Here is an 18,483-nt window from a genome sequence, read left to right on the forward strand (position 1 = left end):
AGTTTCATCGATCCTCGGTGCGTCGCGGAGGTTACTGAGTGTGCCGGCCGCGGTGGGCATGCTGTTCTAGGCGCTTCAGTCCGGAACCGCGCGACTGCTACGGTCGCAGGTTCGAATCCTGCCTGGGGCATGGATGTGTGTGATGTCCTTAGGTTAGTTAGGTTTAAGTAGTTCTAAGTTCTAGGGGAGTGATGACCTCAGATGTTAAGTCCCATAGTGTTCAGGGCCATTTGAACCATTTGGTTACTGAGTGGTGCCGATGAAAGCCAGGTAGAAGAGGGCAGCCAGGCCACGAGCGGTCGTCCGACACGAATGCTGCCAACCAACCGACGGGATGTCGACCTGCTGTTTGTCGTCGGCGCTGACCCCGGTGATGCACTACAGTATTTTCGCTGTGCGCAGGCCCTCCCTGCGTAGCTCGTGGCTTCGGCCGCTCGGACCTCGTGACCACCTCTTGTCGCGACGCTACCGCCAATCCTCAAACTCCGTGCCTCCTCCTTTCGGTCCAGCGGACCCGTATATGTATCGGCAAGCAAGACCTTCGGAGGACACAACCCACAGATACGAACTCTTCCTCATAAATATTGGCAATATGGCGCAAGAGGGATGGTCTGTACTACCCTCGAGCTAGTGGCGCCAGACAGAACAGTCTACTAACTTAATGGCGCCACGGTCCACTGACGTTGTCTGCGTGACCGCAACAAGTGTCTACTCATCGCTCATTACCTTCGTTTGTGATTCAAAACAGGGAGATTCTTCTCTAATGTACTGTATCAATACTCGCTCTTATGACTGGACTAAATATCGGTTTTTTCCTTGTGTTTTATGTGTTTTGACGCACTGTTGGCTTGTGCCACAGCAAGCCTGTCGATTGCCTGTGTAGTCCAAAATTGTGAACTGGCAAGTTCCACCCTTTTCTGTAACAAGGCTGCCCTACATTTCTCTCGTATTTCTATGGGCTTTCAATGTTCTATCCAGTTTTACTTGAGCTGTCTGACTTTTACTGTCTGTAGTGTCCCCCTGTTCCATTAATTAATCAAAAAATGGTTCAAATGGCTCTGAGCACTATGGGACTTAACTTCTGAGGTCATCAGTCCCCTAGAACTTAGAACTACTTAGACACAGCTAACCTAAGGACATCACACACATCCATGCCCGAGGCAGGATTCGAACCTGCGACCGTAGCGGTCGCGCGGTTCCAGACTGTAGCGCCTAGAACCGCTCGGCCACAACGGCCGGCCCTTAATTAATCAACTAATTTTAATAAGCAGTCGAAATCCCAGATAGACGTGAAGGAGCTTGCTGCCACCTCGGTCCAGGGAGCATAATACTATCAGGCGAGGTCACGTAATCTGATGGTACAGACGACGGATACAGCCAGAACACATCGCTTTCACTATCCATACGAAGCCTGCCTCCCCCCCCCCCCCCCCCCCCCATTTACAAAGTGGCAGGCTATAATTCCAAATGCCCGCATCTCATGGTCGTGCGGTAGCGTTCTCGCTTCCCACGCCCGGGTTCTCGGGTTCGATTCCCGGCGGAGTCAGGGGTTTTCTCTGCCTCGTGATGGCTGGGTGTTGTGTGATGACCTTAGGTTAGTTAGGTTTAAGTAGTTCTAAGTTCTAGGGGACTGATGACCATAGATGTTAAGTCCCATAGTGCTCAGAGCCATTTATAATTTCAATTGTTATGAGTTCTATCCCCAGTTGGTCTTCAGTTTTCTTTCACATTCACCTCTTGAAATGCTTTGCGTATATGAAAAATTCCGAGTAACATCGAGGTTCGGAGTCAACGTTAAGCTGTAAGTCCCTTTAATAACTGGTGTGCATTTTTCACTTGCATATTTTAGTATTTTGGCATGTAAATGCATACGTATTTAAAGAATTATTGCTGTATAAAAACAGACCCCTAGCCAGGATACGCTGCAGTCATCGGACAGTGATCAAGTGATTAACTGACAGCGTGTGATAGTGTGATTCCCAAACTTTCAGAAATGTTTTCAGATCCTATTCTTTGATGACTGAAGAAATGAGCCAGTCGTTATATGGTTGGAATACTGTAGCGATTTACGTGGTTACTTTGCAATGACTTATTTTATATCCTTCCTTGCATCGCCTTTAACATGAGGAATGTGTAGCAGAAAGACAGAAGAGGGGGAAATTAAGGACAGAACAAGCAGACAACTACAGCAAATGTCTCAAGTCGTTTTTGGGAATTACCCGAACAAGTAATTCGTCATTAGTGAAACCTGCTGAACTGCCTAAGCTTCCAGATGATGCTACATCAAAACCTGTAGGCGAAACTTGCAGCAAAATGGATTTCTGTAAGTCCTCTTGTGAATAGGCTTCGACTGAAGATTCCAATAAGACCTTGGACAATGCCGCCGCAGACTATGGCTTCCTAAGTGAATAATTTCCAACAGCTGAAACGACTCAATAAACTAGTGGCAAGAATCTTGGGAAACTTAAGCATCTCATATCAGATGTTTTGCCACAGAATGACATAGAACTATAGACGTTTCTCAAAGAAACCAACTGAGGGCTGAAGTCGTGAAGTATGGTTGGAAGTCCTTCATTCAGACAATATTAGTCAACAAGTAAACGATCAATGAAGGGAAACCTGTGTGGTGTAATCTCTGTCCAAAGAATCGGGATTCAGAATGTGTTGCCTTTTGTCCTCCAAGTCGGATCCCTTGTCCATTCTGGAGCAGCAGGATAGACTTACTCAATGGAAATAATTTGAAATAATGTTTTTTTCACACGAGGTGAGCAATCGATTCTTGATCAGACACATCTGGAACACATGTCGTAAGTTGTCAGATTCTTAGAATTAGATTTTGCGGATGAGACTACACGTATTCTCGAGTCTTTTCTGGGTTTCACCGAATAAGCTGGAGAGACGCTGAAATCCTTGCGAATGACATCTAAAGCCGACTGGAAAATGACGGAATGGATATTAAAGGCTGTAGGTCAAAGCGCTTCAATTACAGTTAGTCAAAAGAACGGAGTGAATCGACGGATCGAAGACTAAAGTAATAATGAGGCTGTCTTTGTGTACTATGATAACGACTCAAGTTAAGATATATCGTTCTTTGGAACCATGTAAGCTCTATCTTTCCTTCTCTCGCTCGACATAGTGCCTGGAGGTATTTAAAAAAAGGAACGCCTGCAATCTTCTTGTCTGACTCCGAGACCAGGAGGGGAAGCTATGCATCCTACCAGGCAGTGTCCTGCAAACATAGGTTCTGTTTCTAGAGGACATGACAGAAGATAACCTGAGACCAGGGATCCGAATCAACTGGACAGCCACATGCTGAATAATGGTTTAAACACGCTGCTGGGATACTGGTACGGAATTCTCATACACACAGACAGAGTTAATAAAATGTTCCATCATTCTTCGATTATTTCCACTACCCTAGGCTTGGCCGGAACGCTCCACGAGACAATTTGCGGAGTTAGGAGGGAGGAGTTAGTGGCTAAATTACTTCAGGAAAGACTGGCGAAGGGTGGGAACACTTAAAGCACCCAGAAACGCTGTCAAACATGAGCGTTCTGGTGGTCCATTTGTTATGGACTGGGAAGGCATAACGTTGCCTGGGCATACTGATCTCAAAATCTTTGAACACGGTACACTCACCGTTACTGTGACACGGCCTCCTTCGCCATGTGCGACTTACATTCGGCCCTGTCTTCATTTTTATGGATGAAATTGCGCGACCGCATCGAACAACGTAAGTGAAGGAGCAGGTACAGGATCCACGCCTCCTACTGTATGGAAGTGGTCTATTATGTAGGAAACTAATTTCACATATAGCGTTCTTGGAGTTTTTACAGTTTTAAACTTCGCCGTTCGCTACATCACGAATTTTAAAGCGAGAGAACTTCGTTCCTTTTTCTTCGTTTTAGGACAATTTTGGTGTCGAATTGAATTTGCTCAAGAAATATGAATACTTCTGGTCGGCAGGGGTAGATCTGACTATTGAACTTGCCGTGGAAATGTTCCCAAGCATTTGTGCTTCTCTGTCTACTGCAACTGACCTCTACTCACATGGATGAACGAAAGAGTGCTTTACGTTCTATACAAGTATCAAGTAGTAATCGCAAAACGATTGTAGTTTTTCCGACACATGCATCGCTGACATTAAGTCCTCAGAAAATCAGCCACCAGCCGTATCAGAGTCAAGAACTGGCAAACGAAATATATAGGACAAAAACTTTCCGATTTCATTCCTGGAATAATAGTCGTGAGCAAATCTCATTGTTTGTATCTTTCACCACTAGCTCTGTGTTACATAAAATGTATGTCTTTGGATTCTTACAGCAGTACGCACTTCCCTTTCGAACTTTCATAAACCGTCCTTCAAAGTCTGAAAATTTTTTGGAGGGAGATAATTTCAGGTATAGATTCTTACATTTATCAATAACTGTTGAATAGACAGGCTGATAAGATGCTTTCCATCGTTCAACAAAGACGTACCTACCAACTAGAATGTAATGTCCATTAAGAAGCCCAAGGATTGTAAATAGTTGACGACAAACTTTATGGAATACTCGAAAGTTCTGTCAACATATATTTTGTCACAATAACTATGTATCTCCAGATCTTCGGCTTCACACAATATTACAACTATTGTCAACATCATTATGTACTAACAACTCCGCCTCGCGTGTAGTTTTCACACTTAATGTGTTCTGACCAACATGAACATTCTGAATACTAGTAAGTAATTGCAACGGAATTTTACGCCTTGCATTGTAAATCTATTTACGTAAACTGTCGACTTCTTTGATGTTTGTTTCTCCCGTGTGTTCTCGTATTAGTTGATTATACAGGGTACTCCGTTGCCCCTACCACTGTCGTTGTATGCAACCCGCGACGTTATATCTAGCCTTCAAAAAACATGGTCGAGATTTTTATATTCTCTCCCTTGCTACGTTCAAACTATTAGCCCTACAGGGCTCCTCCCGGTGTAGATACTTTTCAGGAACCTGCAGCGACCAACTCCATGGCCTGCCCAGTGTCAGGGGCACGCCCATTGGGGTTAGCTCAATGGGCAAGGCCTAATAGTAGGTTTATACTATTAGCTGACACCTTTGTAACGCTGCAGGCTTAGTGACTAGTACATAGTTAGTTTAGTTAGGTCACATATAGTCCTTAATTAACATACTAACTGCCCATTGTAGTTTCCAATGTACTTTGCTATTTGCTACTAACTAGTTACTAACTTATATTTAGAAAAGCTGCAATTGTATTGTATAAATGTATGAGATGTTCGGCCCACTAATCAATTAAAGCAGTGGGCTACACTGTATAAATAATATGATATGGAAAAAAAAATGAAAAGGACCTTTTTTGTAGGAAATATAATGTACTTAAATCTTTTACCGAGGTACGTTTTCGCTAGTCAGCCCCACCGGTCAGGATTTGTAGTAGGTTGTTCATGGCACTCCCTCCTACCATTGTACAAAAATTTGCGACTGCACGAATTATTTCTCACATTCGACCTTTATTGGTCTTCCTTAACAAATTGTGAAATCGACGTTTGTGTAAATTTTACGTAATAATTTTGTGAATTTCAACAGCATAAAATAACAATTACATCGTTGTATTCATCAGGCCTCCTGACTACGAAACTATTATGCTTGTAAGAGTCAAGTTTGAATAGGATTTTCTAATTAGTTTTAGTGCAAAGCTTGCAAAAGTCATTTCTCTGTCATTACCCTCACGTGCACGTTTACATTTGTAACGTTAAACATATAGCTGTCTATGCTGGTGACGTTATAGCCCAATCAATAGAGACCAAAAAAGGTCAAATATCGGGAATGGTTTACGTAGTCGGAAACCCTGACCGGTGAGGGGTGCGTGTGGAGGTGCGTCTGAAGGAAACTTTTGTACGTTTTTCTTGACTAACTCGAAAACTGTGGCCTCCAGTGAAAAGATATCCCAGTACAAAATTTTTCCTCGGCCAATTTCGGTTGGAAAAAATGCGGAATTTGCTGCGGGACATCGTGGCAACGTCGCAGATCTCCTCGCCAGAATCTGCTACATGTTCGAAGAGCGAGTACACTTTAAAAATAAGGTCCCTTCTATCTTTGTGAACACTTGGGGCCTTCTAGGTGTTTCAGCCATTGTGGCAAAACTCACAGAACACACACAATACCACAGAAATCAGTCAATCATAAAACACGAAACGCTCAAATATAACGGAAGCTTAACCAATACGGAACACGGAAAACAGACTGAGCGCTAATTGGCTAGCTGTGCAGCTCTCTACTGTGCATCCCGGGCACAGAGGCCATAACCGCTTTCGCGTACTATAGCACAGGGGGGAAAGGGCATGTGATAAATTTGATGGCTCTGAAGTATGCGGGATTGAGTGTAATGACTGCGATAAATATTACATAGGCCAAACCGGTCATTCTCTTAAAATGAGGTTTAAGGAGCATTCAGAGCCACGTAAGAAAACTGCTTTGCGAAACCAATTATCAGAAACTGATCATTCTATAGGGAGCATTGAGAATAATATGTGTTTTCTCCACAGGATGCAAAGGGATCGCATTCTCAATTTATTAGAAGGGCTTGAAATGTATAAAGCGAGAAAACAAAAGCCATCAAAAGTGTTCGATGGGCAGAGCGATTTTGTACCTTGTGCTTACTTTGCTTCGTTTGACAGTGGTCTACTTTAATCCCCGAACGCCTCTCTCCTATGTACATATTTCATGAGTTATCAAGCCTCTTTAGTTATCGAATCTTCACCATTCTCATGTAACATCGGAAGCTGAATATTTATAAACTTTAAATTGCGAGTATTTACATTTATGAATGACATTAAACTGATTTTTTAACAATGCTCGGCAGGTTTCTATTTGTAACATCGCAAGCCTAAGATGTACAAGGTATGGTGTTTTGACATTATTTTCTGGGAACGGCGTCTCGCACGGTACTGGGGTCCCTCTGCTGGTTAAGTTCCTCTGAGCACTTCTCGCCTTAGGGATAATCTGGCGGTTGCGCTGACAGAGGGCACTGATTACTTAATACAGTCTCTTTTCATTCATTTGGCTTCTTTCCCTATTTATTTCATCATTTTATAATATCCTGCAAATTCTGTAAGCTTGTTGTTATGTACGTCTTTATATTTTCACCTAAAGTTTACCACAAGAGCGTATCAGAATTATTGGCACTTCACTATTTCCTTTTTAACAATCTACAGGCTTTACTGATTGTATTCTTCTTTTGTTCCATTTAGTACAATTATATGATCGAAGAATATGTGCAGCCTACAGTAGCGACATCTGACGAGCGTACGACATAAACATTTTGTGGTCACTATACAGCACTTTTTTATGAACAGTAGCTCTGTTAACAATGACTAGTACACACCATGTTTTATATACGTGCGATGGTACTAAGATGTTTTTGTGTTTATCTTTCTACGATGGCACTATGGTTGCATTGTAATAGGATATCTTTTTGAAACAAGTACGACTCGTCATACTTAGAGCGCGTAATTTTCACAAGTATGTCAGTATCTAATTCTTTTAAGCTGTAGACAATTCACTAGCTGTATTTGTGTTTTTCCCATGTGTTGGTGCATATCTTAAGATGGTCACCGCTGACCGGAACCACTAGTCTGAGGGCCTAAGAAGTTTGTGAACGTAGACGGAAATGAAAAAATTTATTCTAATATCAGTGCGTTACAGGCAAATAATAAAACATTCTCTGGAGCTGAGGGGTTTCTACGTCTATATCTACATTTATACTCCGCAAGCCACCCAACGGTGTGAGGCGGAGGGCGCTTTACGTGCCACTGTCATTACCTCCCTTTCCTGTTCCAGTCGCGTATGGTTCGCGGGAAGAACGACTGCCGGAAGCCTCCGTGCGCTCTCGAATCTCTAATTTTACATTCGTGACCTCCTCGGAAGGTATAAGTAAGGGGAAGCAATATATTATTCGATACCTCATCCAGAAACGCACCCTCTCGAAACCTGGACAGCAAGCTACACCGCGATGCAGAGCGCCTCTCTTGCAGAGTCTGCCACTTGAGTTTGCTAAACATCTCCGTAACGCTATCACGCTTACCAAATAATCCTGTGACGAAACGCGCCGCTCTTCTTTGGATCTTCTCTATCTCCTCCGTCAACTCGACCTGGTACGGATCCCACACTGATGAACAATACTATAGTATAGGTCGAACGAGTGTTTTGTAAGCCAGTTCCTTTGTCGATGGACTACAGTTTCTAAGGACTCTCCCAATGAATCTCAACCTGGCACTCGCCTTACCAACAATCAATTTTATATGATCATTCCACTTCAAATCGTTCCGCACGCATACTCCCAGATATTTTACAGAAGTAACTGCTACCAGTGTTTGTTCCGCTATCATATAATCATACAATAAAGGATCCTTCTTCCTATGTATTCGCAAGACATTACATTTGTCTATGTTAAGGGTCAGTTGCCACTTCCTGCGCCAAGTGCCTATCCGCTGCAGATCTTCCTGCATTTCTAATGCTGCAACTTCTCTGTATACTACAGCATCATCCGCGAAAAGCCGCATGGAACTTCCGACACTATCTACTAGGTTATTTATATATATTGTGAAAAGCAATGGTCCCATAACACTCCCCTGTGGCACGCGAGAGGTTACTTTAACGTCTGTAGACGTCTCTCCATTGAGAACAACATGCTGTGTTATGTTTGCTAAAAACTCTTCAATCCAGCCATACAGCTGGTCTGATATTCCGTGGGCTCTTACTTTGTTTATCAGGAGACAGTGCGGAACTGTATCGAACGCCTTCCGGAAGTCAAGGAAAATGGCATCTACTTGGGAGCCTGTATCTAATATTTTCTGGGTCTCATGAACAAATAAAGCGAGTTGGGTCTCACACGATCGCTGTTTCAGGAATCCATGTTGATTCCTACAGAGTAGATTCTTGGTTTCCAGAAATGACATTACACTCGAGCAAAAAACATGTTCTAAAATTCTGCAACAGATCGACGTCAGAGATATAGGTCTATAGTTTTGCGCATCTGCTCGACGACCCTTCTTGAAGACTACCTGTGCTCTTTTCCAATCATTTGGAACCTTACGTTCCTCTAGAGACTTGCGGTTCTGCTGGTACTGCTGTACTGGAGGTGTGGGGTGTTGCAGGTACGGGCTGTCGCGAGGCGACATCGGCGAGCTGTCTCGCGTGGACACGCTGCGCACGTCGGTGCTGGCCTTCTGCCCGCCGCATCTGCAGAAGGCGCGCCTCGCAACCCCCTGCCCCGTGATCCGCTACCGGCGCTACGACGGCGCCTGCAACAACCTGCGCCATCCGCAGTGGGGCGCCACGGGACACCCCTTCAGCAGGCTGCTGCCACCTGACTACGCCGACGGTGAGCACCTACTTTTCCTGTTCCATCTACGAGGGGTACTCGCAAAATAACTTACGTTACCTTGTAACTAAGTCACTGGATTAGCTAAAGCACACACATCCGCACCCTGTACATCATTCGCTGACTCAATCCCCCTCACCCCCTGGTGCCTTCTATCCTCCCTGCCCCCAGTCCGTTGCCGCACCATCACCGTTGTGTCCCACCCTCTCTCCATCTCCACACCATCCACCTCCTTTCCCACTGCAACTTCCAGCACCTACCCCTCCCGGGTGATCAGCTTTGCCCTGATCTCTACCCGTCCTACCAACTCTGACCCTACCTTTCCCGCTCCTACTCCCTCACCCCTCCCCTTCCTCTCCCCTGAGTGGTATTCCTCCCTCCTACACCCACTCCCTTTCCCGTGCCCCCCTTCTGTGTCTCTGTGCTCCCTCCTGACTTGCCTTCCCTGCCATCTCCTGCCGCGCCCCCTGCCCCTTGGTGCGCCCCCTCCCCCCCCCCCCGACCACCCATTTTCTTTTCATCTCACCCCCTCCACCCCCCTTCCCCGCTGCACCTTCGTCTCCCCTCTTTTTCCCTCCTCTCAAGCCTCCTCTCCCTCGGCAGGTCCCTCTTGGCAAATTTCATTCTTCGTGTGTGCTCCATTGCTTACAGTGATCTTTTAAGCGTCTCTCTTAGAGCCATTTGAATTTGAAGTGGTTGTTTGGCCTATATATAAGATTCTGCTCTTCCATTTGTTGGCACAGACATATCTTCCGACGATTTAGTATAATCTGAGAGCGCAACCATGTTCAAAAAAATTGTTCAAATGACTCTGAGCACTATGGGACTTAACATCTGAGGTCTTCAGTCCCCTAGAACTTAGAACTACTTAAGTCTAACTAACCTAAGGCCATCACACACATTCATGTCCGAGGCAGGATTCAAACCTGCGACCGTAGCAGTCGCGCGGTTCCGGACTGAAGCGCCTAGAACCGCTCGGACACCACGGCCGGCGCAACCATCTTCATTGGGCTTGAAGCTGTATTTAATTGTGCTCCCTCTCTCTCACATTGAAACAAGTGGTCGATCTCTCCATAATAACACTGGTCCATCTCTCCCGATGGTTTGGGAGAGATGAACCACCCCGACTTCTGTCTGCAGGCAGTGAACTCAGTGGTCATTTTAGGTTAGTTTCATGCCTACACGTTAGTCATGCTCGCAGTAAAAAAAGCTGTATCAATACTGCACAAGCTAAGCCTTAATACTAAAATTATGTAACAACGCATAAAACTTTCAGCTTCCAGAACAGAGAATGTGATTTCTCTCCATAACTAACACAAAAAGGAGAGCAGCACTTCTGCATCACGTCTGTTCACAAAATAACTTCCTTGCAAGTAGCGGGAGCTACTCTCCAGCGCCGCATCTGTGAAAGATGCTACTGGTCCAACTCCCCAGACTTACCCTACCGTCCTCAGTACGGTGTAGGAAAAACGCCAGGATTCAAAACAGATTCCGGTCGTCTCGGAAAGCATAAGTACAGGTGCTGTGTGTTTTTCAATGGAATCTTACACCATTCTTTTTGCAAAACAGTGTAAGTTCAGGTAATTATGACGGAGGTGGACACCGATCACTCACCATTCTCTTCAAAGTTGACCACAAAAGCTCAATAATACTAAGGTCTGGTGAATGTAGTGGCCACGGAAGATGTGAAAATTCATCCTCTGCTAACAAAACCAGCCTTGGACGATGCGAACCAAGTGAACAGGGACCCTGTCATCTTGGAAAACAGAATCACCATTGGGGGGTCAAACATTGTACCATGGGATGGACCTGTTCACCCAAAATGGTGACATAATCCATGCCGGTAGTATGACCTTACAAGTACCCATGGGGTCCTTGGAATATCGCGATAAGGCTGGCCAAATCTTCACCGAATTCCCGACATGTTTCGCTCTTGAGACGTAAACTGGGCCAGAAGTTGGAAACAGTGGGCTACAAGACTCATCCGAGCAAATGACTTTTTTCCGCAGCTACACAATCCCGGCTTTATGACCTCGGCACCACGTTCCCCTGATAAGCGCATCTGTATCACAGATGTGTGGTTTTGCAATTCCAGTGCGCCCTGCAATGGGGTATTTGATTGTTTTTGTGGAAACCGTCTCAAAAGAATAGTAATGTCATTTCATGCTCGTGGATTTCAGTGTTTAAAGAAAACGTAAATTAAATTCAGTTACTTGAAAGCCCACTAAAACGCTCGATATAAGTAATGTTATTCCTCTGACGTCACTGCCTAGCACGTTGCTCCTACTGTCGTAAAACTCATTCAGAGTGATATCTTGTTTTGCAATTTTCGTTTCGGAAAATGGGTTACAAATGGTGCGCAGTACCACATTGTAAAAATAACTCTATAAAAACTCCCGAAAAGTAGTTTTTGAATGTTCCAAGGAATGAGATTTGTTAAATGTAGTTGCGACTCGCTGGTAGAGATCCAAATGAGATACTGGTCACTACATATGATTATTTCTGTCAGAATCATTTTGATGTAAGTAATCACTTCATATAAAACTTATTATTCTATTAGTTTTCTATTAAGTATCATGCTCTGCAACTGCAAAAGTGTTAAGTATTATTACGTACTATTTAATGCGATTATATTTACATTTCCGAAGTAGCACTCCACGATACGACACGTACGTTTTCTAATGTACTTGGTGAAAGTAAAAATTTTGTATTGTTTTAGTTCGCTGTAAAGCATTATGCTGTGCTTGCAGTTGTCAGTTTTAACATTTACAGCAGTGATACAGTACTTTCATATAAGATAAATCAACTATTTATATCTCAAAAAATATCTTTTCGAGAGCATATAAAGTTAATAACAAGTATCCAATGAATCAAAATGTTGATGTACGTAAAAATTAAAGAATTCTCTTAAGCGTTTGCTTTAATGGATAATCTGCGGACATTAATTGACAATGAACGAATGGGGCGAAAGCCGAAGAGTCTAATTCCAAATCCCTCGACACGTACAGTAAGTAGAGAAATCAAGAGTGCCACTAACACGATTTAGCCTAACAAGTTTCTTTGTAACCGCTGTTGCATACTCGGAAAATCCAAGGAACAGAAGATAGAAAGATTTTTTCTACTTAGTACTCGGAACACAAAGGCGATGCCATAGGAAGGACGATGGCTTAGGCGTTGGCGACAATGTTACATTGACTCACGAGGTATCACCTGATTTCATATGGAGAAGCCGCGAGTCGCGGCAAGGCGTTGGTGGGAATCATACGAGGGCTGGAACTTTAATAGTGGCAACTATTTATTTACAGCTCGTACAAAATAGATACGTGTTTCAAAGTTTTACTGATCTTCAAACTAGTCACCAGTACTGTGTATAACCCGTTGCCAGCGATGTGGAAGTCGTAGGATACTCTTAGCAGTGCCAGTTGTGTTGACAGTTCGAGTGGCGCTGTCTATTGCCCGATTAATTTGTAGCAGTTCTGAAGCGAATGCCGTGAAGTGTTTCCTCCAGTTAAGAAATCGAGTTGAACTTACGAGGGCTTAAATCAGTGGAGTGCAGTAGGTGGTATAGCACTTAGCAGCCCCATCAGTCAAACAAATCAATAACAGCTCGCACTGTATGTGCTTGAACATTGTCCTGCAAAATGATGGTCAGGACCTGCAGAAAGTCTCATCACTTCTGTCTCTAAGCTGGTCGTAGGTTGTGTTCCAAAAATGAATAGCTGACTACTTTGAAGGTCAGTAAAACTTTGAAACACGTATCTATTTTGTACGAGCTGTAAATAAATATTTGTCACTATTAAAGTTCCAACCCTCGTATATGGTCAAAAATGAGGTCCCAGGAAGCGCCAGCATGGGAGGGGCGACGCAGCGTGCCGTACAGATAGAAGGCGGGAACGGGAGAGTTCAGTACAGGCAATGGTCCAGGAAGCCTGGACTTGTACTATTCGCTCTGGCTCTCGCAGACTTACTTCGCCACGTATCTCCCTGCATGGGGTTTTGCAATCACGAACAGTGTATTTTCATTCAAGTTATTATCCTGCTCTGCCTCAGACGAGCAATTAAAGGGTGTAGTTATTCAAGTCTTGTCTTTGTTCTACTAAATTTCCCGACCGAGTTCCATAAGCCTTTCACATTTCTAGCTAGCCATCTCCACGTTAGCCGACTGGACGAATCTTCTCCAGTCTTCAATGTCATTGAGCATCTAGATCGCTCGCTGGGCGCGACACCACACAGCACGGAAAATGTCGTGCATAATGCTTTTTCAAAACTGACAAGTGCACCAGATAAATTTACGTACACTTACGAATTCTACATGTACATCTACATCCATACTCCGCAAGCCACCTGACGGTGTGTGGCGGAGGGTACCTTGAGTACCTCTATCGGTTGTCCCTTCTACTCCAGTCTCGTATTGTTCGTGGAAAGAAGGATTGTCGGTAAGCCTCTGTGTGGGCTCTAATCTCTCTGATTGTATCCTCATGGTCTCTTCGCGAGATATACGTAGGAGGGAGCAATATACTGCTTGACTCCTCGGTGAAGGTATGTTCTCGAAACTTCAACAAAAGCCCGTACCGAGCCACCTGAATCCAGACTCACTGCATAGGCGCGTACTTACTATATAGTTTTTACTGTGACTACTGATGATAATGTTCATTTAAAAGCGAAATGGATTTGTTAGAAAAAGGACGACTAAATCCAAGTAGCAGTTCTGATTTACACACGTGTATACGGTGTATAACAGTTTGTAGTGACTTCAGAGTCGGTCTTATTGGGTAAAATTTTACTTAAGGTAGTGGCAGCTTAGTGAGCTGCCGGCCACTATGGTCGAGCGGTTCTAGGCGCTTCAACCCGGAACCGCGCTGCTGGTACGGTCGCAGGTTCGAATCCTGCCTCGGGCATGGATGTGTGTGATGTCCTTAGGTTACTTAGGTTTAAGTAGTTCTAAGTCTATGGGACTGATGGCCTCAGATGTTAAGTCCCATAGTGCTTAGAGTCATTTTTCATCTTAGCATGCTGACGTTCGCAACGACCAGCCATGAAGTAAATAATTAATACTGCTCCTGCTCTGTGGCTGAAAGGTACTTCTATGTACCCTTGTCCTCTCAGTAAATTGATTATCCTCGTGAAGCGAATATTTCGTAACAAAACGACTGCGTTTATATGAACGTATTCCGGTTTATATGAACGCATTCCCAGCATTCAACAGTCGTTGCCAACATTAGCACACTATTCTGCCGTCGCTGTATAAGGAAAATTTACTGCAAAACACTTATTGGTGTCGATGGTCCAGCAGTTAAATGAAATATAACTTCAATAACAGGAAAACGATAGATTCCTACTTCACGTAATTAGTTATGAGCAACAACACACCTCGCGAGATATTCACTTCTAGATGCATACTACGTCTTCACTGCAGAAGCCACGGAAAATGCACAAATCGGCACTACGAAATATTTATATCTCCCGCGTCCTCGCGCAAACTGCTGAACACTCTCCAAGTATTTCTTGCGACCGTCCGTCGCGCCTTCCCGTCCAGCACTCCCCCATGTCCTGTGCGACCCGATGCTCCTCCCCCACTTCCATTCAGTCTCTCCACTGTCTTCGGTAGTCGCCTACCACAGTAACGAGCGCTGTGATTGGCTAGAGCGCTCCCGCCATGTCTCCAAGCCAACGCACACTCACAAACATATTGAAACATGTACGAAATACTGGATTTACATTAAAATAACTTGAAATTAAATAAATATTCCTACGGCTGGACCATAAACACGCTCTAACACACATTATTAAATACATAAACAAACCAAAGAAACATATATCAAAGGAGCAGAAACAAATGTAGGCCAGTAGCATAATATCTCTGTGCTTTCTAAAACACAGTAAATATGTGACCAATTTCTTCATGAGCATTATATATCGGATATAAACAAAGACACAAACGAATAAATGTATGTATAAACATACTGCTACCGTTTTTTCTATGGAGTACTTACGGCCTGATGCGATCAATAGTAATTGGCCACTTTGACCTCCAATAACTCATGTACTATTCAAGTTACATGCCTATAATTCATACCAGTTTAGGTTTACACTAATAGCTTTCTAAAGACACCGAGCGAGGTGGCGCAGTGGTTAGACACTGGACTCGCATTCGGGAGGACGACGGTTCAATCCCGCGTCCGGCCATCCTGATTTAGGTTTTCCGTGATTTCCCTCAATCGCTTCAGGCAAATGCCGGGATGGTTCCTTTCAAAGGGCACGGCCGACTTCCTTCCCCGTCCTTCCCTAATCCGATGAGACCGATGACCTCACTGTCTGGTCTCCTTGCCCAAAACAACCAACTTTCTAAAGACACATCGATCGACGAAATCGGATGAACCTTCTGGATTTTGGAAACTCGTTTCTGGGTGTTACTTGTATAATTTAGAGTCAGATACTAAACTTTAAACTAACAAAGATACTGAAAATCTGATTACACCATCAGAATCGTCATGCAAATAATGGTAAAATTGGAAATTTGTGGTAAGGTCTTATGGGACCAAACTGCTGAGGTTCAAATGGTTCAAATGGCTCTGAGCACTATGGGACTTAACATCTATGGTCATCAGTCCCCTAGAACTTAGAACTACTTAAACCTAACTAACCTAAGGACATCACACACATCCATGCCCGAGGCAGGATTCGAACCTGCGACCGTATCAGTCGCGCGGTTCCGGACTGAGCGCCTAGAACCGCTCGGCCACCGCGGCCGGCTAAACTGCTGAGGTCATTGGTCCCTAAACTTACACACTACTTAACCTAACTTAAACTAACTTATGCTAAGAACGACACACGCACCCATGCCCGAGGGAGGAGTCGAACCTCCAATGGGGGGAGACGCGTGGACCGTGACAAGGCGCTAGACCGTGCGGCTACCTCGCGCGGCCACCAAATAAATGCAATAAACATGTTTCTTTGTAAGGTTCAAATGGCTCTGAGCACTATGGGACTCAACTGCTGTGGTCATTAGTCTCCTAGAACTTAGAACTACTTAAATCTAACTAACCTAAGGACATCACACACACCCATGCCCGAGGCAGGATTCGAACCTGCGACCGTAGCAGCAGCGCGGCTCCGGACTGGAGCGCCTAGAACCGCACGGCCACCGCGGCTGGCTCTTTGTAAGGTATCATGATTCCTCTGGCTATTATTAATTTCTAAATGAACTGTGAAATATCTGCCATTATGGTTTTACAAAGACCGCCATCTTTGACACTCCCGTCATAAAAATCACCTTCATTGGCACAAAGCACAGTCCTTCATACAGCGTCAACATGGGTTTCCCAGCCATGCGGTCGGCCTGGACCACGCGCTGGGGCTAACCCTCTTGCTCTGGCTAATGTTCGGCTCCTCGTGGTTGCTCCCGAGCCCTGGCTTGCTGAGCAGCCCATGCGGCCACGCCAACTCCGAACTTTGAATATTTTCAGGGCGCCACAGCTCGCCCGTTACCTCACAAGGTGGTGGAGGCTCTGCAATGGTGTGGGTCGTATGCAGTTCAAGTGGTATGGGAACCTTGACACGTCTAGATACGATTATGAGAGGTGACACTTACGTAACCCTTCTGTCTGATGATCTGCATCCATTCATGTCCATTGCGTATCCCGACGAACTTGTACAATTCCAGCAGAACAATGCGACACCACACACATCCTGAATTGCTGCAGGAACACTCTTCTAAGTTTAAGCATTTCCACTTGCCGCCAAGCTCCCCAGACATTAACATTTTTTAGCATATCTGGGATGCCTTGCAATGTGCTGTTCAGAAGAGATCTCCATCCCATCTACTCCTGCGGATTTATGGGCAGCATTGCAGAATTCATGGTGTCAGTTCGCTCTAGCACATTAGTCATCCCACATCGTGTTGCGGCACTTCTGCGGGCTCGCATAGACCCTACGCAATATTAGGCTGGTGTACCAGTTTCTTTGGCTCTTGAATGTATCTGTGGGACGATGATCACACCTTGCACCTCTAGCTACGCTGCCTGTGAACGTGTTGCTGACTGTGTGGTGTGACCTTCCCGTGCACGCCTTGTTGACAGGAGTGAGCGCGCCGCGCGCCTCCAGCCGGTCTGGCTTCCCGCTGCCCAACCCCCGTCGCGTGTCCGCCGCCGTGCACTCCCACCGCGACAGCCTGGAGCACGCCGTCACCATGGCGTTCGTCGCCTGGGGGCAGATGCTCGACCACGACCTCACGCAGACCGCCGAGACCAAAGGTAAGCCCATGGCGAGCTGTCGCAGGCCGCGCACGCGTGCCAGCGCGCTTCCAAAGCCCACTGTACACGCGGCCAGTCGTGGTCCAACGATCATATCCTACACGATGTTGTGAAAATATTCATCTGATCTATATTGATAAGCGAATAACCCGGGCCACGATCAGCTGCAACTTGCCTATTTAAAAGCTCCCAAAGGCAAAAAATTTGATTTTCGATATTTCTACACTACTAGCCATTAAAATTGCTACACCAAGAAGAAATGCAGATGATAAACGGGTATTCATTGGACAAATATATTATACTAGAACTGACATGTGATTACGTTCCCACACAATTTGGGTGCATAGATCCTGAGAAATCAGTACCCAGAACAACCACCTCTGGCCGTAATAACGGCCTTGATACGCCTGGGCATTGAGTCAAACAAAGCTTGGATGGCGTGTACAGGTACAGCTGCCCATGCAGCTTCAGCACGATACCACAGTTCATCAAGCGAAGTGACTGGCGTACTGCGACGAGCCAGTTGCTCGGGCACCATTGACCAGACGGCCAAACACGGATGCGACCATCATGATGCTGTAAACAGAACCTGGATTCAACCGAAAAAATGACGTTTTGCCATCGTGCACCCAGGTTCGTCGTTGAGTACACCATCGCAGGCACTCCTGTCTGTGATGCCAAAAAATGTGTGTGAAATTTTATGGGACTTAACTGCTAAGGTCATCAGTCCGTAAGCTTACACACTACTTAACCTAAATTATCCTAAGGACAAACACACACACACATGCCCGAGGGAGGACTCGAACCTCCGGCGGGACCAGCCGCACAGTCCACGACTGCAGCGTCTGAG

At 45.1% G+C, this 18,483-nt stretch overlaps 1 protein-coding gene across 1 annotated transcript in view; it reads left to right on the forward strand.

Moving 5' to 3' along the window:
* The window catches only part of LOC124594442 (peroxidase-like), a 137,609-nt gene that overhangs the window by 21,858 nt on the left and 97,268 nt on the right, over positions 1-18,483 (forward strand). Inside the window, exons 5-6 of the mRNA XM_047132817.1 lie at positions 9,155-9,381; positions 17,460-17,633. Of these exons, the coding sequence (XP_046988773.1) occupies positions 9,155-9,381; positions 17,460-17,633 (401 nt within the window). The remainder of the gene's footprint in view (positions 1-9,154; positions 9,382-17,459; positions 17,634-18,483) is intronic.

This window comes from Schistocerca americana, chromosome 2 (assembly GCF_021461395.2).
Source record: "Schistocerca americana isolate TAMUIC-IGC-003095 chromosome 2, iqSchAmer2.1, whole genome shotgun sequence".
Lineage (NCBI taxonomy): Eukaryota > Metazoa > Arthropoda > Insecta > Orthoptera > Acrididae > Schistocerca > Schistocerca americana.